Source organism: Anolis sagrei, chromosome 2 (assembly GCF_037176765.1).
Source record: "Anolis sagrei isolate rAnoSag1 chromosome 2, rAnoSag1.mat, whole genome shotgun sequence".
NCBI classification, from domain to species: domain Eukaryota; kingdom Metazoa; phylum Chordata; class Lepidosauria; order Squamata; family Dactyloidae; genus Anolis; species Anolis sagrei.
The window spans coordinates 263,621,834-263,647,619 of record NC_090022.1 but is presented as its reverse complement, the minus strand read 5'-3'; the positions used below and the strand labels follow the sequence as shown (position 1 = coordinate 263,647,619).

Genomic DNA, 25,786 nt, shown 5'->3' with positions numbered 1-25,786 from the left:
GCATATGTTCTGTATCAGAAACTAGAGCTGATATGGTCTATCCAATGCAGTTTTCTGAATCAGCATCCCAAATAACCACACCAAATCCAAAGTTGACCAAAAACAGATTTGTAACCCTTTTGATAATGTTGTAGAGTTGTCCCTGGTCAAAAAAAGGTTGGGAACCACTGGAGTAAAGTAATAATGGTTCATCCGTTTATCTGTACTGTCACATTATCTGTTAACTTATGGTGACCCCAGGAATTTCATAGGTGAGGAATGCTCAGATGTTGTTTGGTTAGATTCTTCCTCTGAAATATAGCCTACAGCACCTGGTATTTGGTGGTGGTCTTCCAACCAAGTGCAAACTATAACTAATCTTGTTTAGCCTCCATGTTCAGAATTTAGATACTATTTTTGCTTATGGAAGTGTTGCTCCCATGGCATTAAAACAAATGTACATAGTTATTCCTCATTTAACCAAGCAGGTGTGTTCCTGGAATTTACTTATTTAATAGTCAACTTTGGAGGAATGTTTTGTGTAAACATTATAGTAAGTAGTATTTGGATATAGAACCATGACTTTCAAACAATGCTGTACCAAAAATTAAACCTAGGTGAGTTAAATTCTATAATTTGTACAAATTGCAAATATGGGTGTTTTTATTAGTGTAGACAAGTTCTGGTTAAGACAAGAAGTTAGATTTCGGTTGCTTGGCTCCCTTTCAATTGAAATGTAAACAAAAATGTAGTTTAATGGGAAATAAACACAAATAAATACAAATTGTACAAAATAATGAATTTTTCATTTGCAACATTTTTTTGCAGTTATTTCTGCTTTGTATTATCAGAAGGTGGTATTAGTTAAAGATAGGAAGGGGCTCTTTAAAGCGTCACAGGCAAAAAAGCAAAACAGAATCTCCTTAGCTGCTTTTTTTTTGGTGGTGGGGCTTTAGTACGCAATGCTTACAGACCTGTATCATTGTTGCCATATGAGCTAGGAACTTATATCTTAAGTCTGAGCTTCTCAGGAGGCATTCTGTTACTGATGCCACATTATTGTGTTCCCACCATGTATGTTCCTGTACATTAGTTTATTTAGCCCATGGTTTGGTAACTAGAGGGTAGTTCTTTTATCAGTCTCATTCAAAGAACCCTTTCCCCCTTGCCTTGCATTTTTGTTCAATACAACATGACATAACGATGGCACATTCTTTTACTAGAGGACGTGCTATTTGTAGCATAGTCACTTTGCATGCTGATAGGGAGGGTGGAAGCTCTGTGGCTATTGCAGAGGAAAATCAGGCATGTCTGGGTCTTCGTACAAAGAGCCTTTTAATGCCATTATGTAACCTTGTGTATTCTGAGTTTCTTTTTTCAAGCAGTGTAGTAAAATGTGTGTCCTCTAGCTTTTGTAATGAAACTGAAGAATGCTTTCTAAATTAAGTGTGTGTGTATAAATATATTCTTCTCTTTTTCTCAACACTAGTGCCTTTTAAATGTTGCATATGCGGCAATAATAATTTAGGTTGCTTAAGGCTACAACACATTTATTTGTTCAGTCGGCCAGACTGTTCACTGGCCAATCGGGTGGTGATCTGATCAGCAGAGCACAGTCCAGGGTGCCTGACAAAGATTGGACCTGACAGTTTTACTGTCATGCAATGCATGCAGGCTTAAAGAGGAAGGAAGGAAAAAGCAGGTTCTTAGGCTTCTTAAAAGGACACTGTGCTGCCAGATCTACTTCTAAAGATACAAAGATATCACAGGGCTATCCTCTCTAGGAGGAACAGCTGCATCTGCTTTACGCAGCTGTGTTCATACGTTCTCACTCTCTTACAAAATATGTGTATAGGTGTGTAAAATGCACACACACATACACACACACAATTATAGGATCATAGGTTGAAAGATACCATAAGGGCCATCTATTGCAGCCCTTTGCAATGGAATGAAAGCACCCTTGACAGATGACCATCCAGCTTCTGTTTAAAACCTTCCAGAGAAGGAAACGCTACTACATTTCAAGGCAATGTATTTCACTGTCAGACAGCTCTTACAGTCAGAAAATTCTTCCTAATGTTTAGGTGGAATCTCTTTTCCTGCGATCTGAATCCATCACTCTGTGTCCTAGTTTCTAGGGCAGCAGAAAATATGATCAGCGCTATATGAGATTTTAGTGGACACATTTTAGTGCACACATGCAACCCTAACCCTCAACCTTCCTAATGCCGCAACAACTTAATACAGTTCCCCAGGTTGTGGTGACCCCCAACCATAAAATTATTTCCATTGCTACTTCAGAGCTGTAATTTTGCTTCTGTTATGAATCATAATGTGAATATATGATATGTATGATGTATTTTCATTCACTGGACCAAATTTGGCACATATACCCAATATGCCCACGTTTGAATACTGGCGGGGTTTGGGGGATTCATTTTGTCATTTGGGAGTTGTAGTTGCTGGGATTTATAATTCACCTACAATCAAAGAGCATTCTGAACTCCACTAATGATGGAATTAAACCAAACTTGGCACACAGAACTCCATTGATCAACAGAAAATACTGGAAGGGTTTGGTGGGCATTGACCTTGAGTTTTGGAGTTGTAGTTCACCTACATCCAGAAAGCACTGTGGACTCAAACAATGATGGATTGGGACCAAACTTGTTACAAATATTCAATATGCCCAAACACTGGTGGAGTTTGGGGAAAATAGATCTTGACATTTGGGAGTTGCAGTTGTTGTGATTTATAGCCCACCTACAATCAAAGAGCATTCTGAACTCCACCAATGATAGAATTGAGCCAAACTTCTCACACGGAACCCCCATGATCAACAGAAAATACTACATTTTCCAATAGTCTTTGGCGACCCCTTTGGCACCCCTTTGTAATCCCCCCAGAGGTCCCAACCCCCAGGTTGAGAAATGCTGATATAGAGCTTAGAAACATTTTTTCTACATTCCAACTCCCAGAATTCCCCATTTGGCATGAACAATGGATGGGGGATCCCTCGATCTATTGGAAGAGTTGTACTTACAAATTCTATGTAGAGTGGCTCTCCAAATTTGTGGGTTTGATTTCTGGAGATTTGATTATTGGCAGATTTATTTAAATGTTCTCTCAGAGAATCTCTTCATCTTCCCGTGTGATTCTTTGGTCAGTTTTGAGTGGAAAATGATCGTAGAGGACCTAGAGATTCCTAGACAACAGTTTTTTATTCGTAGATTTTACAGTTTCAGGGAGTTCTATACTCCTAATCGCAGTGAATGTGAAAGGCTGATTGTATACCTAATCCCCCTGCCCTATAGAAAAACTTCTCTTTCAAATCTATGCAGATTTTCAAGACTTATTACATAGCTGTCATCACAAATGAATACCGATTTAGGATTGCCAAAATCAGTCCCTGATAACAAGGAGTAAATATCAGTGGCTCTTATACCAGATCTTTATTTTTCTATCCCGCCTCCATCTCCCCGAGGGCATTCAGGGCGGCTTACATGGGGTCAAGCCCAAGGCAACATAAAATTAAATACAGAACAATAACATATTAAAATAGCAAAAAACAGCATAAACAATAATAAACAAGCATCATAAGCAACTACAGACTCATTTTTTGGGGGGAGGGGGCCAATATGTGAAACGAGTTAAAGGATAGGCTGGTCAATAAGGTGGATAGCAAAACAAAAACTATGATTCTTTTTCTTCTTCTTTCTTAAGCTAGAAGTATTTTCAACACAATTTTTGTTGAACAGAAGAACCAGCAGGTGAGGAAAAATTGTCACCTGTGTTCTTGAAATGTGAATAGGTTCCTTTTGGGTCACTGTACCACAGAGGTTAAAGGGATTCAGTCAGACACACCCTCCCTCTTCTGCTTCCTGAACATTTTAGTAATTCAAAAATGAAGCTACGATGCAGATAATCAGTTGCTGCTGCATATTTTCTGTACTTTATTCTAAAAATGCCAGGAATGATGGCCTGGACTCCTAGGTCCTGGAGGCTTTTGTTGTTGCTATGGCAGGTGGTTTGCATATTTCATTGTTATGTAAGGATGGAAACTTCCACTCTACTTGCCTTATGTTGGTTCTGCCCTTCCCTTTCTTAAATGTTATTATACATTAGTTGATTTTATTTTTCAGTTTCTTAAAAGTTATAATACATTAGTTGATTTTATTTCCTGGATATGCTTTAGTCCCTATGTAATTTTATTGCAGTACCTGTGTCCCACAGTACTGTATGGTTTGTAGCGTATTTTTTCACCCCAGAGATAATTCTGCTCTCTCAAGGAAAAAAAAATCAGTTTCTCTTCAATGAGGCCAGTATACTGACAATGACTGCCTTTACTTTCTGCATTGGAGCATTATGATTCACTGAAAAATGGGATAAGGTCTTTTTAAAATCCAAAATGTCATGTTGCTTGGGACAAAAAAGTACCCAAATGTCAAAACCAATTGATTTTAGTCCTTCCTGATTGCCAAATAAAGCAACATTCAAATGGCCAAAATTTGAGGGGCTGTATTTTGTTGTTGTGACAATGCTGCATACTTATTCTATTGTTAGGTTCTATAGGTTAGGTTCTTCATGGGATTTGCAACAGATTGTGACTCTGTGTGACTCAAGTATTCCATTCTGATACATGAGGATTAATCAATTTGTATAAAGTGAGATTGTCATGCAGTTCTTCAGACTTGCTGCTGCTTTAATGGACTTTTATTAGCCTTGGGTATCAGTATCTTGAGGGTGGTTTTGAGAGGGAAGCTACTGTTGGATTGCTTGCCAAACAAGATTGGCATTGGGTTGTTGTAGGTTCTTTCGGGCTATATGGCCATGTTCTAGAGGCATTGACTGGCTGGAAGGACGTTTGGGACTACTCTAGGCTTTTTAGAGGAAGAGCTGGGCATAATCCTGATAAGTACCGGTAGCATGGAGCTGTTAATCTCCTTCCAAAGCTTCATCCAACCATTGACTCTCACTGTTATGGAATACAAATAATTTCCTCCTTAATCATAGAATCATAGCGTTGGAAGAGACCTTGAGCGCCATCCAGTCAAGTCCCCTGCCAAGAAGCAGGAAAATTGCATTCAAAGCACCCCCAACAGATGGTCATCCAGCCTCTGTTTAAAAGCCTCCAAAGAAGGAGCCTCCATCACACTCTGGGGCAAAGAGTTCCATTACTGAACAGCTCTCACAGTGAGCAAGTTCTTCCTAATGTTCAGGTGGAATCTCCTTTCCTGTAGTTTGAAGTAATTGTTACACGTCCTAGTCTCCAGGTCAGCAGAATCCTACCCTAATTGTTTTTTTTATAGAAATGAGTCTGCATAGATCTGGATCACTTTTAGCAATTTCATTTGACTTTCTCATTATACAAAGACAGCTGTTGAATTTTTGATTTCCAGCTCAGGCTGCGGAGAAGTAGTTCTGTACTTTAAAGCATCAAGTGTGTCATTTTGTGTCAGCTTACAGGGGCATGGTTAAAATTGTTGTCCTAATTTGTATTGCGAGGCAGTCTTAATTTGTATTGTGCATCTGCATCAGAGCTTGGAAGTTACTCTTTGGACTAACTCCCAGGTTTAGCCACTAGGAGAATCTGAACATTGGCATAAGAAAGAAACTTTCCTAAACTCTGTACTGTGATAACTCATGGAAGTTAAGGGGTAGTGCTAAGTGTAATGACAATCGCTGATCTGAAGAACAAACATGCCTCATTTCAGGTGATGTGCGGGATAGTTTTTTTGTAGACTGCTGTATGTTGCCTGTTGTTGAATCATAGAGTTGGAAAACACCATAAGGGCTATCCAGTCCAATCCCATTCTGCCAAGTAGGAACACACAATCAAAGCAATTACCAAAATAATAAATAAAAAATCCAACATAATTGTATGAGGCCTGTTATTTCTAAACAATCAGTCCCCAAATGTGTTATTGTTGGGAAGGAAGAGTGGGGCGCTACCGTAGGATGGTGTTCTGGTGGCTGTGTGTAGCCTGCAGCGGTGGTCTTTTCCTTTGAAATACTTATTTAGAATTACTCCCACGGAAAGCCTTGGGTAAAGGCACTTATATGAATACATTTAATTTGCCCAAAACTTATGTCATAACCTCCCCCATTCCCCATGAAAAGAAAGAAGAATGGGAAATTTGGCAGTGGTTGGTTGGTAATTATTCTTTCTGAGCTGTACAGCATTTACTAGCTCACAGTTCTCATTTACTAGCTCACTGGTTTCTGTTTGATTCATAATCCTAGTCTTTAGCATTTGCTGTCAGAACGGGAACCCTCATTCTTGTCTCCAGCAGTCATCCTGGCTGATTTGCTTCAGCTGTGCATGTGTTTAATTCTGTTCTCGGATAACAAAAGCCCCACCTACATCGAAAGGATTTGCTGCTGTTTTGTGCGTGGGAGTTCTAAAAGCATCAAAATGACTGGGTATATGCACATGCATAAGAGCAGCTTAGTGTTGTGATTTGACTCTTAAACTACAAGTGTAGAGATCTGGGTTCAATTCCCTACTTGGCCATAGAAACCCACTGAGTGGCATTGGGTGAGTCACACATTCTTGCCCCCCAAAATCCTGTGATAGGGTTGCCATTATAAGCAGTCCTCGAGTTACAAGCATTGGACTTACAAATGATTCCTTGTTAAGAATGGGGGTGAGACAACAGGAAGTGAGAGACATCTACTCCTCAGAAAGGAAATTCACTCCTGGAAGATTTATTGTGGGGAAAAGTTGTCTCCACTGAAACTTTACCACCGATCCTTGTTTCCACAACAAGACATTTTTTTCAAAATCCAGTTATCACAAGGACAGAAAGTAAAGTGACGTCTTGAACAGGGGCGCAGAGAGCAAAAAAACCCCCACAGGGGTGTTAACCCTTCCTTTCCCTATCCAAAAGCTAATATGTATATGCAATGCACACACATGGTGATTTATTGGGAATGTCCCTGCCAGAATGAAACTGTTAGAAAATGTGATGCACTTCTGTGCAGAAATGCTTATTATTGTTGGGGGTGTGAAGACAATACAGTGGTATTGCATTGGAGCTTGGGAAGTCTGGGTTCTGGCCCTCACTAAGCCATACACTTAACAGGGTGAGTATTTATTTATTTACTTTATTTCTATACCGCTTTTCTCAGCCCTTAGGTGACTCAAAGCGGTTTATGTAATACAGATTATCACAAAACAGTATCAAAGCAAATAAAACACATTATACATTCTACATAACAATATCAAAAACAATCATTATCCTAATCATAGCACCTCAACAACAAATCAGAATCCTTCTCGTAATCCTTGTTCCATATTCCTATGTTCGATTGCACCGTGTTCCTATATTCCATTGCACTGATTAGCCAAACGCTTGTTCGAAGAGCCAGGTCTTCACCTTCCTCCGGAACGCCAACAGCGAGGGGGCCTGTCTGATGTCTGCAGGTAGGGCATTCCACAGTATGTGCTGCTTGTACTATTTCTGACCTTTCTCAAAGGGTGGTCGTCTTAAAACGGAGAGGAGAGAAGACGTAAATGCCACTTTTACTTCATTGGAAAAATGGCAGGATTTAAATGTAACCAACAAATCAATAAAGAAGGAACAGATTCAGACATTTCCTCATTTCTCTGCTAGAATGATACAGTACAATTCTTGGAAACGTGGGGGGTATATTCCCGGACATACAGACACACATCTGTGGATACTTGAGACAATGGATAATAGTGAACTTTATATTTTGACTATACTTGGGGCTGGAGGCATACCATAGAATTGCAGTGGAGGACCTAGAGAGACCCACAAATACTGCAGGGGGGAATAGTATTTTTGGGAGTGTGGGTTAATGAAACCATGGGTATCAAATCTGTGAATAGTGGAGTGCACTTTTAAAATTAATAATTAGATTGTGATAGCTTGTGCCCCTGCATCAGTAACCCCTTGTGTGCTTTTGTCTCCCAAAGGGATGGCTTTCCCTGTGGACCTCTTGGATAACTACAGTCACGCAGATCTGGAGAGTTCTGGAGAAGACTATCTTTCTGATCTTAGGTGTGGAGATCCAGAAAATCCAGCATTCTTATCCGTTGGCAATAATGTCAAAGTAAGATATGGCAATGAACTTATTCATTCATTCATTTCCAGTATTTATATACCAGTTTTTGTCAGAGTGTGGGGGGTGCGCAGCAGAAGGATTGCTAGATCAACAGACACCGTGATAGTAAAATCAGGACTGCAGACTTTCAGTTACAAAAGAAACTAAGTTTTACTAAGTACATATAAGACACGTCTTAACACAGCAAGCTATAAACAGGAACTAGTAGAAAACAAAACTCTCTCTGCAAACCTGCTTGTTTATCTCTCTTCACTCTGCTGAGACAAAATACTCCTTTCTGTTCTCAGCAGAAGCATACATTATCTCATTTCTTTCAAGGTTACACAGTCACAGCCTCAGTAATAAACATTCAGCATAGCATTTCTAACACACAGTAGACTCCATCTTGGAAATACATAGAAACATATTTAAAACACACATACATATCTACATTAAACCTGACAGTTTTCTCATTCCTGGTGGGACTCAAAGCAGTTTACACAAAAATAATGGCAAAATTCAATGCCAAACTCAATCAACAACATATAACTAGCATATTGGGATCTTTATTTGTATGTCCCTGATCAAAATGTAATTCATACAATTTAATATGAATTTCTAAATTCTGTTCCCCAAAAACTTTTACATCACTTCATGCTGTCAGATAGGGAGGGTACATACAGAACTTTGAAAGGTTACTTTTTTTACTTCAGTTCTCCCAACTGTCAAAACATGGCCCTAGCCATGTTGCTTGTAGGATTCTGAAGATTGTAGTCCCAAACAAAGTAATGTTTCCAAGCTAAGGATATACATCCAAAGGGAAGAAAAGAGCAACGCAGAAGAATTCTTTTGTTCCTCCCACATTTCAACAAACAGTTAAGCCTCTCATTCCTAGATCCAGTCTTCAATCCTTGATAAATTGATACACAGCAAAACATAAGGAAAGCTTGTTGTGTGTTTTACCTTTGAAGGCTCCAGTTAGGTAAATGACTGTATTGTCTTTTCTGTAGCGTATTTAAATATGTTCTAGACTAATAATTTTCAGCAGCAGCAGCAACAAAAAGATGGCATTAAAAGATGCAAACTTTTTTCCCCTCCCAGATTCCAATTTGTTTATCAACGGTAGGCTTCGTTCCCATTTATGGTGGAGAGGAGAAGCACAAAGTCCTTGCATTGTTTGCGCCGGAAGATTCACTTACAGGTTTTGCTTACCGCTTAATCTCAATGTTGTTGTGTTTTGTTGTAATTTGATATTTTCCTCTGTATTATTTTTGGTCTTTTGTTTTGAAGATCTCATATAATTGGGCTTTAAGAGTGTGATTTTTGAACTAAACTCATTTCTGGCCAAAAAGATCAGTTGCAAAGAGAAAGCTCCCTGTAGTCTGAGCTGTAACCTTGAAGTCAATGATCTAAAGCTTGCTAGCCCAGTACTTCCACAATCTCTCTGATATGGGAGACTAACAATTCTTTTTTGTTCTAATGTGCTGGGAAGACACACCGTATTTCTCCCCATTGTTGTTGTGTATCAAATCATTCACAACTTATTGTCATTTTAGGTCATTGGGTTTTCTTGGCAAGAGTTTGCTTTCCTCCTAGGGTAAGAGATTCTGACTAGCCCAAGGTCAACTAATGAATTTCCATGGCTGAATAATATTCGCACCCTGCTCTCCAGGGTCACAGTCCAGTGCTCAAACCATTACACTGCACTGATTATCATTACCTACCATTATTTTTCTCTTTCCTGAAATTCACTAGGGACTGGCATCGGTGTACAGACCACCACTTTGATTTGCACTGCAGTAGTCTACATGTCAGTTTTGCATGGTTAGCTTTATAGGCTGCCATGGATGACATAATTTCCCATTTTATACATGGCTGCTTTCAAGAGGGTATCTTGTCAGCTGGATTGAATAGTCCTGTCATGTTTTTCCTCCAGTTTCTGGAATGTGGAGAAATCTTCCACTACTAATAGGAACAACAACCCATGATTAATTGTTACAAACATAAGTCCCTTGTATGCATTCCTCTTCCTTACATGAGAGGAGCAGGGTCAAAGATTTAATTTCTGGGCATTCTGAACCACAGTGTCCTATTCCACCCAAGTCAAAATTACGTAGGCTTAAACAAAACAGAAAGGTGTAAACAGAGCTTTAAACCTGCTCCCTTTACACATAGCAAAGGTGGTTTATTTATCATGTCAGAAACAAGTTGAGGGTGGAGTTAACATGTATTTAAAACACAAACAAAGTAAAAAAAACAACTTGGCATTATGCCAAATGTCCTTTGACCAGTAGCTGGCCACTTGGAATGCCTCTGGTGTTGCTATAAGAAGGTCCTTCATTGTGCATGTGGCAGGGCTCAGACTGCATTGTAATAGGTGGTCTGCGGTTTGCTCTTCTTTACACTTGCTTGTCATGGACTCCACTTTGTGTCCCAATTTCTTAAGGTTGGCTCTGCATCTCGTGTGCCAGAGCACAGTCTGTTCAGCACCTTCCAAGTCACCCAGTCTTCTGTGTGGCCAGGAGGGAGTCTCTCATTCAGTATCAGCCATGGCTTGAGGTTCCGGGTTTTAGCCTGCCACTTTTGGACTCCCGCTTGCTGCAATGTTCCTGCAATTATCTCTGTAGATCTTAGAAAGCTATTTCTAATTTAAGGAGTTGGCATCCTGACTGATACTTGAACAGTGTATTCAGCAGCAGAGTAGCAAAGCGTAAGGGCAGATGTCTTCACTGTGTCTGGTTGGGATCCCCAGGTTGAGCTCTGAGGATTACCTGGGAAGGAATCCCACTGGAGCATTGCAGCACACCATAATACCTGGGAGTCACTCTGGACCATCCTCTGACTTATAAGAAGCACTGCTTGAATATCAAGCAAAAAGTGGGTGTTAGAAATAATATCACATGAAAGCTGACTGGTACAACCTGGGGATCACAATCAGACACAGCAAAGGTGGTGAAGAAGGCGATGTACATTAATTCAGGGCAGGATAAGAAGATATATAGTTCACTTTTGAATCGAAACATGACAAGGCCACTTTTCTGGCAATGTAGTTGTGAAAGCCAACCTTCTCACAATGTCCCTTGGCTGAGCCTCTCTGGTCCATGCGTTTCTCAAAGTTCCTCCACAAGTTTTTTGGAAGGTATTGACTGGGGAAAGGGCCTTTTCAGTTGTGCCGCCCCTTTTTGAATTTTCATCTTGGCCCAACATTATCATATTTTCAGAACCAGGACAAAAATTGTTCTTTTCCAAGGTAATTGAGTGCAGATTAATGGCCATTTTAAAAATATAAGCCAAACACAATTTTCTTGGGGAGATATGAGGTGTTGCTTTATATAACACTCCGTTTTTATTGTAATTAACATTTGTATATTTTACCTATAAAACATCTTGTTACATGTGTAATTAATGAAAGTATAAAAATGGCATAATACTATAGAAATCTGAGCAGCCTCTAAAATCTAGTTTGAGATAGGGTTACTGCCTAAGAAAGACACATAATTTGTGGCTGAATATTCTGAAGAAGTTTTCGTTTTTGTCATTCTGAATAAAGTAGTACTTATAGTAGTGCTCACACCATCCCCTCCATTTCACATTTTCCTTTTCTTATTCAAGCGGTTGCGCTATTCCTTGCTCATCAGTGGTGGACCATTGATGATGTTTTGAGAACTTCTGCTACTTCTAGAGAAGGACTTTTGCGGGTAAGCAATGTCACTTTTCAATATGTTTGAGAACTCTTCCAAGATTTTACAGGTCATTTGATGTCAATACAAGACATGTGAAATGTATTCAGGTCGTCAAACTGCTCATGTGAGACGTTTGATTTTGTGTTTATGCTACAAATAACAAGTAATTGGTTCTACAAAACCATGTAAATGTTTTAAATTTAAGATGTGACCTATTATTTACAAATAAACCCTTTTCTTTGCTGTATTCCTATAGAGTTCAATTTTTAGTTGGCAGAGGTCATGTAATTTTTTTGAAGCACTAGTGCTGTTTCTGTTTATCAAAGGAGGGCTCATTATAAAAATTATGACTTCATCTGATTTCTGGGATGAACCATTGTATGTGCCAAGATCTTAATGGTTTGGGTCTTTGTGATTCCTGTTGGTTAATGGAGCTCATTTGGAGCTGGGGTTGGATATTTCTGTAGAACAGAATTAGATCTTCGTTCTCACAACTCTATTTTATATTCACTGTGATTTGTGTTTTGGTATGTTTGTCCCTTAGTGTGGTTGTTCTGGTGTGTATTTAGACTAAAGCTTGTTGGCTTGCTTATTTCTTCTTGATGTATATATTCCAAAATGCATTGCTGCATATTCTGTTCCTAATCCTCTAAACTTGAAAAATAAATCTGCTTCTTTACAGCTTTGGTGTGTGTACATGTACATTCAGATTGTTGAATATTATCAGATTCCAGATTCAGCACCTAACTGCATAGATTTTGATGCCTATGCTTCTATGGAAGGCAATTCCAGAGGTTGGGAGTAGCCATTGCAGCGGTGTGCTATCTATTCTCCTCTCCTCTCTCATGTCTTTACCGTCAACCTGTTATGGTGGCAGGGTGGAGAGAAAGTACTTCCAATTGGATCTTAAAGTTCTAGGAGGTGCATATCGAAAGATACAAGTTACATCTACACTATAAAATTAATGCAGTTTGACACCACTTTCACGGCAGTGGCTCAATGCTGTGGAATCTTGGGAACTATAGTTTGATGAGCCACCAGCACTTTTTAGCAGCGTAACATTATAACTCCAATAATTCCATAGTATTGAGTCGTGGCAATTAAAGTGGTGTCAGATTGTATTAATTTTACAGTGTAGATGCATCCTCAGTCGTTCAGATAGTCTGGACTTTGATTCAGGAAATGGATACTATAATTTTGTGTGAGATGAAGGACTCGCTATCAGACTTTTACAAAACAACAATAGCTACAAAGTTAGAATGGCTAAATCGCTTCAAATCATTTCATAATATCTTAGGATGTCTTAGGAATTTTTTGTGTGTGTCAGGAGCAACTTGAGAAACTGCAAGTCTCTTCTGGTGTGACAGAATTGGCCATCTGTAGGGAGGTTGCCCAGTGGATGCCCGGATGTTTGATGTTCTACCATCCTTGTGGGAGGCTTCTCTCATGTCCCCGCATGGGGAGCTGGAGCTGCCAGAGGGAGCCCATCTGGGCTCTCCCTGGATTCGAATCTGCAACCTGTTGGTCTTCAGTCCTGCTGGCACAAGGGTTTAACCCATTGTTCCACCGGGAGCTCTGTCTTTGTTTTCATACTCTTAATGTTGTATGTACAGTAAAGGTTTCCCCTGACATTAAGTCTAGTCGAGTCCGACTCTGGGGGGTGGTGCTTATCTCAATTTCTAAGCTGAAGAGCCAACATCGTCTGTAGACACCTCCAAGGTCATGTGGCTGGCATGACTGCATGATATGCTGTTGCCTTCCTGCCGGAGCGGTACCTATTGATCTACTCACATTTCTATGTTTTCAAACTGCTAGATTGGCAGAAGCTGGGGCCAACAGTGGGAGCTCACCCCACTCCCTGAATTCAAACTGCTAATCTTTTGGTCAGCAAGTTCAGCAGCTCAGCAGTTTACCTAACTGAGCCTATTGTGTTTTATTCCTTATGTTTGTGTTCGATTGATTTGATTATATTCTCCTTTGTGTTTCACTTAGGTAAAGTCTATTGGGGAGAGAGTGGTCCTTTATGTGCTAAACAGAATAATTTATCGCAAACAAGAAATTGAGAAAGATGAATTGCCATTCCTTTGTCATGGAAGCCATGATTATGCAAAGATTTTATGGAAGAAGGGAGAGGCGATTGGATTTTATTCTGCTAAGCTCCCAGGTGAGACCGTCCTTTAAAACACAGCTACAAATAATCAATAGAAAGCCATTATTTTACATCACTAGGCAAGAGCTATAGCCATGGTGGTGGTTGTATAAATTTATATTCTACTAGCTGTCCCCGGCCACATGTTGCTGTGGCCCAGTCTGGTTAAATGGAAAAGAAAGAAAAGAGAAAGAGCAGGTTTCTAATTTTGAGAGATTTGCAGTTTTGAGCAAATGGACATTTACAGTTTTATTTATATAGTTAATAGTCTATATAATAATACTAATAATCCTGGTCTAAATAATAATAATAATAATAATAATAATAATAATAATAATAATGTAAATAATAATACTGGCAATGATGATGATGATGATGATGATGATGATGACGATGATGACATTCCTGTCTGGAGAAAAATAGCAGTTGGGTTGCCTTTTGTGAACTGATACCAAGATCCTGTATTGCTTGTTCTGTATATAAAAACCCCTAAAGTACTTTGAGCACAAGCAGGCAGATAATAAAGGCCTGCAGGGATATTGTGGATTTGTCATAGTTGTTCTCTCTTTGTAGTCAGGGGATTAATTTCTAAAGAAATTGGTTGCCAGGGGCAACAAATTATAGAGCCTGATGATTATTGGAAACTTGATATTTGGCTAGATGGACCTTTCCTGTGCTTCAAGTTGCCAATTCTTGAGAGAAAGCAGTTAGCAGGTGGCCGAGTGGGGTGGAAAGGGGCCAATATCTTTGTGTATGGATGAGGATACATTTCAAAGGATATGTATAGTCGATTTTGAGGATTATAAATCTGCTTTTAAATCTGTTAAAACACAAGTAAGCATGTGCTTACTGAGATTGGTGAAGATAAGAGTTCATAGGAGGTCATTTGGCCAAAGTTTTCCCTCTAATTGTTTCCCATGTTGCTGTCTGAAGCCCTTCTATACTGCCATATAATCCAGATAATACACATTTTCTTCTTTGAACTGGATTATATGAGCCTACACTGCCATATAATCCAGTTCAAAGTAGATAATCTGGGTTTTATATGGTAGTGTAGAAGAGACCTGGGATGACCTGGAGCAGACATGGCCAGTGTGTTCCCAAAAATTATGTCTGTGTGCTTTATGACTACAGACTTTGGACTACAGACTTCTTCTCTGATCCAAAAAAAGAAATGCATCCACAGGAGCAGCAATTCAGCATTTTAACAGATTGGTTTATTATAGAAAAATCATTTTTTTCTGAATCAAAAATGAGCTTTTGGTTACTCTGGGATGTTGTTGTTAGTCCCTAACTGGAGTAGACCTGCTAAATCAAACTTATTTACAAATGTGGAGTTTGTTTCCAAAAGCTACCAAATCCATCTGGACAAATTTTACAGGAATTGAAAAAACAAAAATGCTAAGAATATGCATTCTTTTGCTATAAAATGCAATTTTCCAAGCCCTGTACAGAAGGATTTGATACATTTTGAAAGTTTTGTCCAGTACATAATGTTCTACTCCTAGCCAACAATGTGCTGCTGCTTCTAACTAATTTTTTCATTTTTTGGAAATAAACTTCACATATGTGTTGACACATCATCTGGGGACCTATTTAGCTGGTGTATTCTGATTAGAAATATGAGTTGGACAGGAGCAAAAAGGGGAAGCTGACTCTTGGTGCAAGGTTAACCATGCAGGATTTTAGGTTTAACATAAATGAGAAGGCAACAACAACAAAAAAAGCAATGCGTAAACTAAATGTGTAACTAAAGCAACATGAAAACCCACAGCAACCCAGTGATTCCAACCATGAAAGCCTTCAACAATGCACAGAAGTTATATGCCTGGGCAGTAGTGAGGGGCCTCTTTAAATCAACCCTGTTTGCTTAATGGATTGATTCTAGTTAGAGCTAGCACCTGGACTTAACCCATGAGTTGCACGATCTAGATCAGGCATGGGCAAACTTGGGCTCTCCAGCCAGTAGGCTGTTAAGAATTGTGGGAATTGAAGTCCAAAACACCTGGAGGGTCCAAGTTTGCCCATTCCTGATCTATAGTAATCTAATCCATAGTTTTAGAGATTATATTATCAGAATGGTGCTGAAATATGTGAAAAACTAAGACAATTATATAGTTAGGCTTCTTCTAGGAAACACCATGGATACACCGAAATATATAAATCCCTCCAGGAATGCTAATCAGAACTACTGTTATTATTACAGGAAGCAAATGTAGTACCTTTCTTAACTTGCGCTACCAGCTTCCAGTCCTGGACACCATGTTTGTGAGGAAGAAGCATCGAGAAAAAGACTTTGAGCTACTGATGTTGGAAGATTTTGTGATTTCTTTCACAGAAGATGTACTGGGCCTCCGCTTCCCACTATCACCTTTGATGCATACTGGTAAGTCCCTCTGTTAATAGCAACAAAGATGCTATGTCTATATTTTATAAGGACTTTTCGTTGTTCTGTAATAGTTCTACAAAGGTTGAATGAAAAGTAATGCCTCCACCTTCATAATTCCTCAACAGATGGCAGTACTGGTAGGTGGCAGATACTGGCTTGTTCAGTAGACTCTCTACAGTTCCATTTTGGTGTAAAGCCTTAGCATTGAATGGTTGTGTTGTTAAAGTGCGAAGTATGGAACCCTACACAGATGGTCGGTCAATGCTAATTAAGCAACATACAGTCATTGAATTCTTGACAGCAGAACGTGTCACCCCCAAAGGAGATTCATCAGAGAATGCAAACTGTTTATGGTGATTGTGTTGATGTGAGTACTGTTCGTCATTGGGCGAGTAAGTTTAAAGATGTTGAGGTGACACCTTCTGCTTTCAGGAATTCAATGACTACAAGTTGCTTAAGTCACATTGACCGACCGTCTGCGCAGGGTTCCATACTTTTGTACTTTAACAACACAACCGGTCAATGCTAAGGCTTCTCACCAAAATGGAACTTTAGGGGATAGTCTACTGAACAAGCCAGTACCTGCCGCATACCAGTACTGCCATCTGTTGAGGAGTTACGAAGGTGGAGGCATTATTTTGTATTCAACCCTCATAAGAGAAAGGTAATAATGTATGTGCTTCACAAAATAGTAAAATACCTTGCAACTTTTAAATTATTTTTCCTGCTAGTTTCTTATATTCTTTCCGAATTATAGAATATATATCTTTTAGATTAAAGACATGCAATGTTTCCGGGGGAAGAAAAAAAAAGGAAAGAGAACACAATACAGTTGTTTCTTGATCATGCCTTGTCCCCTTAAATCTGTATTATGCATATGCTGAACTTATTCATTTTTTTTTTGCTTTATATTTTTTTCTCAGCTTGCCAGAAATATTTTGAAAGGTACCCTGGAGATCATGACCTTCTGTGGGAAGTTGAAGGAATAGGCCATTCTCACCAGATAACACCTGTAGCTAGCATACTGCAGAGAGACAATTCAAAAGGTATGGTGGCTTCAAGGTCTAATGTAGGTTAGGTAAGCCAGGAGATGGATCAAGATTTTCTGCTGATCTCCATGTGGGGTTTACAGTGTTTCCAACTCCTAGTTGTCTAAGGCTACATCTTCACTGATGATTTAATGCAGTTCTTAGCAAGTTTCAAATTGTGATGGCTAGACAATGAAAGCCCTCAATGTGTACTGGTGTTCTGTGGTTTGTATTATCACCACCTGGGCCTCAAAATGGTTCCAGGATTTCCTATATAATCCTCTGCTCAGCGAAACCATATTCTTCAATCAGTTTAGATGTTCCATTAGAGCAGCAACAAATGGCTTTGCTTTGCTCCTGAATTAAGGTAGTTAATAATAGTTACGTGCCTTCACGTTGGCTCTGATTTAGGATGATTCTATGATAGTGTTGGAGTTTTTTTGCCTTCCTTTTAGGCTGAAAGAGTATGACTTTCTCAAAGTTACCTAGTTAATTTCTATGGCTGAACATGGATTTCAACCCTGGTTCCATAGTCTAACATTCAAATCACTACATGATACTGGATATAAATTAAGTAAAGGTAAAGGTTGTTCCCTGACATTAAGTCCAGCCATGTCTGACTCTGGGGTGTGGTGTTCATCTCCATTTCTAAGCCGAAAAGCCGGCGTTGTCCAAAGACACCTCCAAGGTCATGTGGCTGGCATGACTGCATGGAGCGCTGTTACCTTCCTGCCGGAGCGATGCCTATTGATCTACTCAAGTTTGCATGTTTTCAAACTGCTAGGTTGGCAGAAGCTAGGGCTGATAGCGGAAGCTCATGCCGCTCCCCAGAATCGAACCTGTGACCTTTCGGTTAACAAGCTCAGCAGCTCAGCGCTTTAACCCACTGTGCCACCGGGGGCTCCGGATATAAATTAGACAACTAAAATCAATAAAAGCTTGAGGGAGGAAATTAGTTAGATTTGTGTGTGTGTGTGTGAAATGATTTGCATATGAGAATTCCTGTTTCGGCACCAAATGCAAGCACCTCAGATGAGTGTATACGCAGAGACATCTTGCTCCCCCATTGCACACTGGCCTTTCTGAGCTATTCTTTTGCAACTGGCTCCAGTTGGTGGACTTGTAGTAAAAAACAAAACAAAACAAAGAAGGTAGATCTTACCAACTTAACTCTGGCTAAAGAATATTATAGAAAATTTGAAAGCTGCTTTATAGTGTGTGTGAAACCACTTGTCTATTTAGCTCAGTATAGTCAGGTTTGACTGGCAGTAAAGGTCCTCCAAGGCAGTGGTTCTCAACCTGTGGGTCCCCAGGTGTTTTGGCATACAACTCGCAGAAATCCCAGGATTTCTGGAAGTTGAAGGTCAAAACATCCAGGGACCCACAGGTTGAGAACCACTGCTCCAAGGTTTCAGGAAGGATTCGTTTCTTAGTACAATTGGGAAATGCTTGATGTTTCTTGGTGGTCTGTGCAAGTACTAATGAGTTCCTACTTGGCTTAGCTTTTGAAAACATATAATCAGGTGTATTCAGAGTGATATGGTTGTTCGTCACAGAAATTATATTTTTAAAAAACTATTTTCTTTTCTGAATTTTGTAATAAACAGAAAATGAAAGTCACATTCCCCAAAATGAGGATAATCTTCTGCAGACTGCCATAGACCACAGCATAGCAGATGAAGAAGCAACTGAACCCAGTGAAACACAGCAAAATGTAAGTATACAACTTTTTTGCATTGTGTTACTTTAGTATACTTTTTTAAAAGCTGCATACTATTTTAAAAATTATTGGGGACATTATATTAAAATTCAATTTTCTTGAGTTTCCTTTCTCATCTTCAGATGATATTCCTATATTACAAGATGGGCAACTGTAATACAAGGGATGGCTGTTTTGCCTCTGCACCCCGTAGTGGCTTGCACTGGAACAAAGATTCACTTTTTATTTGGGTTTTGGCTTATTTTCAGTTGTTATTGTATGTTTCTTTGGGGTAAAGGAGGCAAAAACACTTGCTTTGGAGTAGTTTTGTATAGTTATTTGGGGGATGGGGTAAAAAAATAACCCTGTTTAGAGGGAAATTGGGCTATAGAATAGAGGTGCTTTTATCACCTCTATTCTATAACTAAAAGTTAGTGTTTGGAATTAAGCCCCAAGGGATAGGTCTCCACCTATAAATGTTGGCCTTGTTTATAGCTGACTGACCTGTGAGCACGCCCCAACATTATACAGGTCCAGTCTATAAATAAGATGTTATTTAGAGAAGGTTATGAGGTCTAGATTTATCATTGAATTGGAGAAAGTTGCCCCGTGGTGAGAAGTCACAAAATGAGATGTCTTTATACGTCTGTTATCCTTAGAAGAGAGGTAGCTGTCTAAGCTTAAGCATTGTATTTAACACTCAACTAGAATCAGTCAATAGAAAAATAGGGGTAAAATGGATTCATACTACTACTGCCTATACTACATACCTCTCCTCTAGACTCATTGGAAGATGCTTTCATAGAACTTCGGGGTGTTTCCAGGGCACTGTAGGGAGGAGGAATTGAAGTCAACCTCTGTACTATTGTGCCTTTCTAGAGATATTGGATCTGGCCTAGGGATTGAAGGAATATTTGAAAATATTAGAAAAGTGGTAGAAAAGCATGTATTTTGCATGTTGAGAAACCTTGACAAGAAGAATCCTGGACTGATGAGAATGTCCTGTTTCAGGATTTATTCTGCACAAAGTTCTCACATTGTTGCTATGTATAGCATTTTTTGTGTGGAAAATAAAACTACAATGTGATAAGGAAGGAATGGAGAAAAGAAGGATATGAAGGAGAAACTTTGAATGTTTACATTCACTTGCATAGGTGACAGATAATGATATTTTTATGTGAAAATCCAGGTGGATTGTAATAGTGGCTTTCTCTTCCAGGTTGACAGCCATAAGAACAAAGATGGCTCAGATGTATGTGAAGGCACTTCTGAAGGTATAATCAATCAATTAAGACAGCATGTCTGTTTTACAGAGAGCTAGCTGTAAAGACAACTGCAGTCATGCATTGAGCCTGCAGACATCCATATTTTTTATGTTTTTTCCTGTAACATGTTTTATGTTAAACGTGTTGTTGAAGGCTTTCATGGCCAGAATCACTGGGATACTGTAAATTTTCTGGGCTGTATGGTCATGTTACTTCATTTAAGACTAATATCAATCTGCGTTTTTGCAGATGCCAAAGAAGAAGAACGTATGTCTATATCAGAAAAGTAGAAAAGCTAGTATTAAGCACAGCTGAAAACAAAATTCCAGTTCCTAGTAGTCAGCATTAGTATCTTATATGCCTGAATATAGCTGTATAATACTTCTAGGGTATAATCGGATTGTTAGTCATTGGCGCAATGGGTTAAACCCTTGTGCGGTCAGCAGTTCAAATCTGGGGAGAGTGGGTTGAGCTCCCTCTGTCAGCTCCAGCATCCTATGCAGGGACATGAGAGAAGCCTCCCACACAGATGGTAAAACATCAAACATCCAGGTGTCCCCTGGCAACGTCCTTGCAGACGGCCAGTTCTCTCACACCAGAAGCAAATTGCAGTTTCTCAAGTCGCTCCTGACACGAAAAAAGAAGAAGAAGCTAGAATCAGTTCATTGAATCATTGAGATCTTGGCAAATTAGCATGTATAGTTCCATTGTTTTAGCGGATCTCCTTTAGGTGGGACTAACAAATGGTTTTATATCTTCATTTCTAGACAACATGAACATAATTTTAGAGTAATTGGGCACTTGGAATTTTTCAAATCTTTTGACAGTATTTATTAGACTTCAAAACTAAGCTTGTATTTTTTTTGTCTTTCCCCTTCAGAAATTAATGTTGTAACATTACCTACTCGATCACGAAGCAATCATCTGAAACGTCCAAAACTGGGGAAAAGGATGCAAGACTCTGATATTTCTGAAGGTGAAGATGGAAGCACTTCTCAAACATCAGAAAACAGGTATGGTGTATTTTAATAGTGTCAAAAGTGCAGTGGCTTTGAAGATGTTTCATTGGTAAGGAATATCATGTGTACTGGCATAATCACATATTATGTGCACCAAAATAATCTTGATTGCCTATAAACAGAAAAGATTTTTTTGTAAAATGTAATTGAATAATACTTTAAAACTTGGTTTCATCTTTGTGTCCTGTTTTGTTGGTGATTATAGTTTGGTCCTGTGTACAGACTGGACTAGTGGTGATGTGTGGATCCTCACCCCCTCCAACTTTTGTTTCATAAGCAACCCACAGGCTGTACATCATACTGACTGATGCCTTGTACCCAGTTATGGTGCTGTTTTGTGTTCCCTTATTAAATAACCAATCTACATCAATGATACTTATTTCCATGTTATATATTTTTTGTTCAACACTTTATATTAGTAGTCTTTGTTTTCCCTACAGAGTTGCACGTGTATCTGAAAGTTCAGAGGAGTTGGTGGATGAAGTGGAAAACAGTGTGTTTGAACGTGAGCAAGAGATACTAGTAGAAAATCAAAAACAACCAGCCCAAGAAACGTCACCATTAGGTGATCCAACTGAGAAGCAAGACGATAAAGAGGTATGCTTGGCTTGAAATTGCAGTATTTGCTAGGTGAATGGTGGCTATGCTATTATCTTCCTTTTCAGGTCTCAGAAAGGCTCACATTGGGGTTTTTAAAAGGAGAGTGGCCCTGCTATCACCAAATAAAAGAGCAGCAGAGAGTTCTGTTTTTTGTGGTCTCTGTGCTTCACACTTAGGGCTGTACAGATGCCTAGATCCTTGAAATCCTGTTGAAAGCAGAGTCTGATCTCTATACTCTGGAAGGAGAAGGGAGGTAGGAGGAGGAGATACAGGAGACAGTAATGATGATGACAGCACACAATAGAAGAAGTGTGGAGGAAAGGCTTAGAATAAGGAGGATACTCCAAGTCAAAACAAGGATCGGACTGTGGCGCAGTTGGCTAGGAGTCAGCTACATTAAATCACCACTGACCGAAAGGTCATGTGTTCAAAGCCAGCCTGGGTTGGAGTAAGCTCTCGATCATTTGTTTAGCTTGCTGTCAACCTTTGCTGCCTGAAAGACAGTTGCATCTGTCAAGTAGGAAATTTAGGTGCCGCTTATGCGAGGAGGCTAATTTAATTTATGACGTCATAAAAATCTCTAGCAGTGGGTGAAAGAATGAGGAAGTACTCCATCAAGGACTCGGTGTCACAAGTGGACTGTAAAGCGACAGCTTCCCTGGTGGCCGGAATTTGAGTATACTCTCATGAAGCTTAAATTGCCTCTGTGTTTGTCTATATATGTTGTGTGTCTATGGCATTGAATGTTTGCCGTGTATATGTGTACTGTAATCCGCCCTGAGTCCCCTGTGGGGTGAGAAGGGTGGAATATAAATACTGTAAATAAATAAATAAATAAATAGGTGCTGGTGGATTTTTTTCCTTTGGCTGTTCTAGGGCAACAGAGTGGAAAATATGGTTGTATTAAGGCAGGCTGAGATAACATTTGCTGTCTTTGTTGCTGCAGCACACGGCTGATTCATGTTCTGTTTATGATCAACAATAACCCCAAGGTCCTTTTCATATGTAGCATGAGCCAAGTATCTCTCTGTGGCCTAAATTTTTAATTTTGTATGTCTCTTGAATGCAATTTTATTTTCTACCAATTTTCTAGTTTATAAAGGTCTTTCTGAATTCTGTTCATATCTTCCAGTGTTATTTACTCCTCCCAGTTGTGTATCCATCTGCAAATTCGTTAAGGATTCTCTCCACCTATCATCCAAATAACTGAAAAAAGACATTGCAGTAGCAATGAAACACCACCATGCTGCCACTATCACAATACATTAACATGAGATAATCGTATCTGAACTGGTTACTAAATCACTATGAGATAAGGGGTCATGAAAAGCGAATACAATCAATTGCCAAATAATGCAACAGTGATAAGCATAAGGAAAGCCATGGTGTTATATAATAAGCTCCAGGTTGAAACAGAACTAATACAATACAATTGTAGTATATTATTGTGTGATAACAGTATTGTGTGATAAGCTTCCATATTTGCATCACTCATCTGTACTGGCTGATATTCTGTTTGATTCTACTCAAGATAACAGTGTTCATCATTTCAATATGTGCATGTCTTTTTAGGAAACTGGTATAGAGCCACTCAATGGAGAGTTAATGGAAGATGCCATCAAAGTGTCAATAGTAACTGAAGGGCAAGCGGCTAATGAAGTTATGGATGGAGAATCAAAGCTCCAGTCGGAAGGGTCAGATGAAGCAACTTTAACTCTGCTTGTTCCATTAATCTTGGATTCATCGGTAAAATCTGTTGAAGACAGCGATGATAATGTTTATTATAAGGTGAGAAAAATAAAACAATTCTTCACTGCTTTGTTGGGACAATAATTTGTAAATGATTGATGGGCAGAATTATATTGATGCACTACACTGGTGTCATCAAACCATCATAGCTCTTGGCAGTAGGCAGGAAGGTCCATGGGTGCTGCACCTCTGAGGCAACTATCGTCTGGGAGAAATAGGTCACACAGATCTGGCAAGTTTGACTTATCTTCTTTATCAATACTGTGCAATCAAAAGTGCAGCTGCTAATATAGTTCACCAACAAAATGCTGTTTGGGCTTCAGTCTTAAGGAATAATGAGGAAAATTCTCTTACTTCCACCACCGTCTCAAATGCAGTTGATGGGGACGAGGGAGAGGGCCTTCTCAGTGGTGGCCACTGTGTGTCTGACTAGGCAGTTTCACCAGAGAATTGACCTGACCTTAACTATGCTCCTGCACTTTAGTTTGGCCCTCTTTCCTGTAACCTTGACACTTTAATGGCTAAGGCTATTATCCTTTTAGTTCGGCTCTCTTGAATTTTGCACTTTCCCTCGGCTCTATTTAGGAACTATTGCATTTACTTTGAGCCCCCTGAACCCAGTATCAATTTTTGTTCAGCCATGATATTGTTTTTCTGATGTTGCTCTGTGATTGTGATATGTTTTTATTTGATTTCCATTTGTTGATTTTATTTTAATGTCTTTGTTTTACTCTGTAATTTTTGGGCTCTTCCCTTTATAAGCTGCCCCGAGGCAGGGTATAAAAATAAATTATTATTATTATTATTATTATTATTATTATTATTATTTTACTGACACAAAACACAGTATGTCACAGCTAACAAGATCTATATGCTGGATTTCGTATCACAAAATCACAAGTCGAACACTTCCTAAGTGTCTAGGACTGTGTGATATATTTTCAAATTATGCGCACAGATGCAAGTAAGGTGGCCTTTTGCCGTTGACAGATCGTGATTTTGTCAGTGTTTATGGTTTCCAAATGCCAGCTGAGATCTTCTGGCATGACACCCACTGGGACCACCTGTACTGGTTTATGCCAGAGCCTTTGCTGTTCGATTTTGAGGTCCTGATAATGGCTGAATTTTTCCTGTTGTTTTCCCTCAATGCGGCTGTCACCTGGTATGGCAGCATCAATAATCCAAACTTTTTTCTTTTCTACAATTGTGATGTCTGGTGTATTGTGTTCCAAAACTTTATCAGTCTGGATTTGAAAGTCCCACAGTATGTTGGCATGTTCATTTTCCACTACCTTTGCAGGTTTATGATCCCACCAGTTCTTTACAGCTGGCAGGTGGTACTTGTGACATAAGTTCCAGTGAATCATTTGGGCCACAGAGTCATGCCTCTGTTTGTAGTCCGACTTGAAATCAGACCTCATCAGCATTAGGTTTCTATCAGTCAACTATAATATGTCTTGATATACAGACTTTTGCGGATTTGATTAAAATGATCTCTAGTTCCTCCAGTTTGACTGTGGTCACCTTCATCCAGTCATGCTGGAGGACTTGGAGATTTCCAGAGATAACATCTCTTTAGGAATCTCTAGTTCTTCTAGTATGATTCCGTATTTAGCTTCCAGTGGAAATTGACCATAGACTTGTGCTGGATGATCTAGAAATTCATATAGAGATATTCTTTCAGGTAAAAAGCAGCAGTTTCTTTATTTGCAGATTTTCAATCTCACAGGTGTCCTGTGCCCCTAACCCCAGCAAATAAGGAGACCTCAATCTATGTGGTAGGATAAATCAATGTCCTCCTAAGGAAAAAAAAAGTGAAGTGAAAGTTATATGCAAAGTATAATATCCTTGTATTGTTGAAAGCTTTCGTGGTTGGAATCATGGAGTTGCTGTGAGTTTTTCGGGCTGTATGGCCATGTTCCAATGGCTTTGTCTCATAACATTTAACCGTCATCTGTGGCTGGCAATGAGGCAAATGGAGTGTATATATCCTGTGGAGTAAGTATCTATCCCACCCTGGACACTCCACAGGTGTATATATATACACTCCACTTGCTTCACTGCCAACAGAACCTCTGAAGATGCCAGCCACAGATGGAGTTGAAATGTTATGAGACAATGCTACTGGAACATGGCCATAGAGCCCGAAAAAT

General features: G+C 39.3%; 1 protein-coding gene across 7 annotated transcripts in view; it reads left to right on the top strand.

The window, feature by feature from the left end:
- The window catches only part of FAM169A (family with sequence similarity 169 member A), a 45,549-nt gene that overhangs the window by 16,023 nt on the left and 3,740 nt on the right, over window positions 1-25,786 (top strand). For all 7 annotated transcript variants that reach the window (XM_060761667.2, XM_060761665.2, XM_060761666.2 and 4 more), the window contains 11 exons: window positions 7,925-8,061; window positions 9,154-9,253; window positions 11,665-11,750; window positions 13,728-13,899; window positions 16,091-16,270; window positions 17,197-17,319; window positions 18,909-19,015; window positions 20,220-20,274; window positions 21,146-21,278; window positions 21,725-21,881; window positions 23,457-23,672. In XM_060761667.2, the coding sequence (XP_060617650.2) occupies window positions 7,927-8,061; window positions 9,154-9,253; window positions 11,665-11,750; window positions 13,728-13,899; window positions 16,091-16,270; window positions 17,197-17,319; window positions 18,909-19,015; window positions 20,220-20,274; window positions 21,146-21,278; window positions 21,725-21,881; window positions 23,457-23,672 (1,464 nt within the window). In that variant the 5' untranslated portion in view covers window positions 7,925-7,926. The remainder of the gene's footprint in view (window positions 1-7,924; window positions 8,062-9,153; window positions 9,254-11,664; window positions 11,751-13,727; window positions 13,900-16,090; window positions 16,271-17,196; window positions 17,320-18,908; window positions 19,016-20,219; window positions 20,275-21,145; window positions 21,279-21,724; window positions 21,882-23,456; window positions 23,673-25,786) is intronic.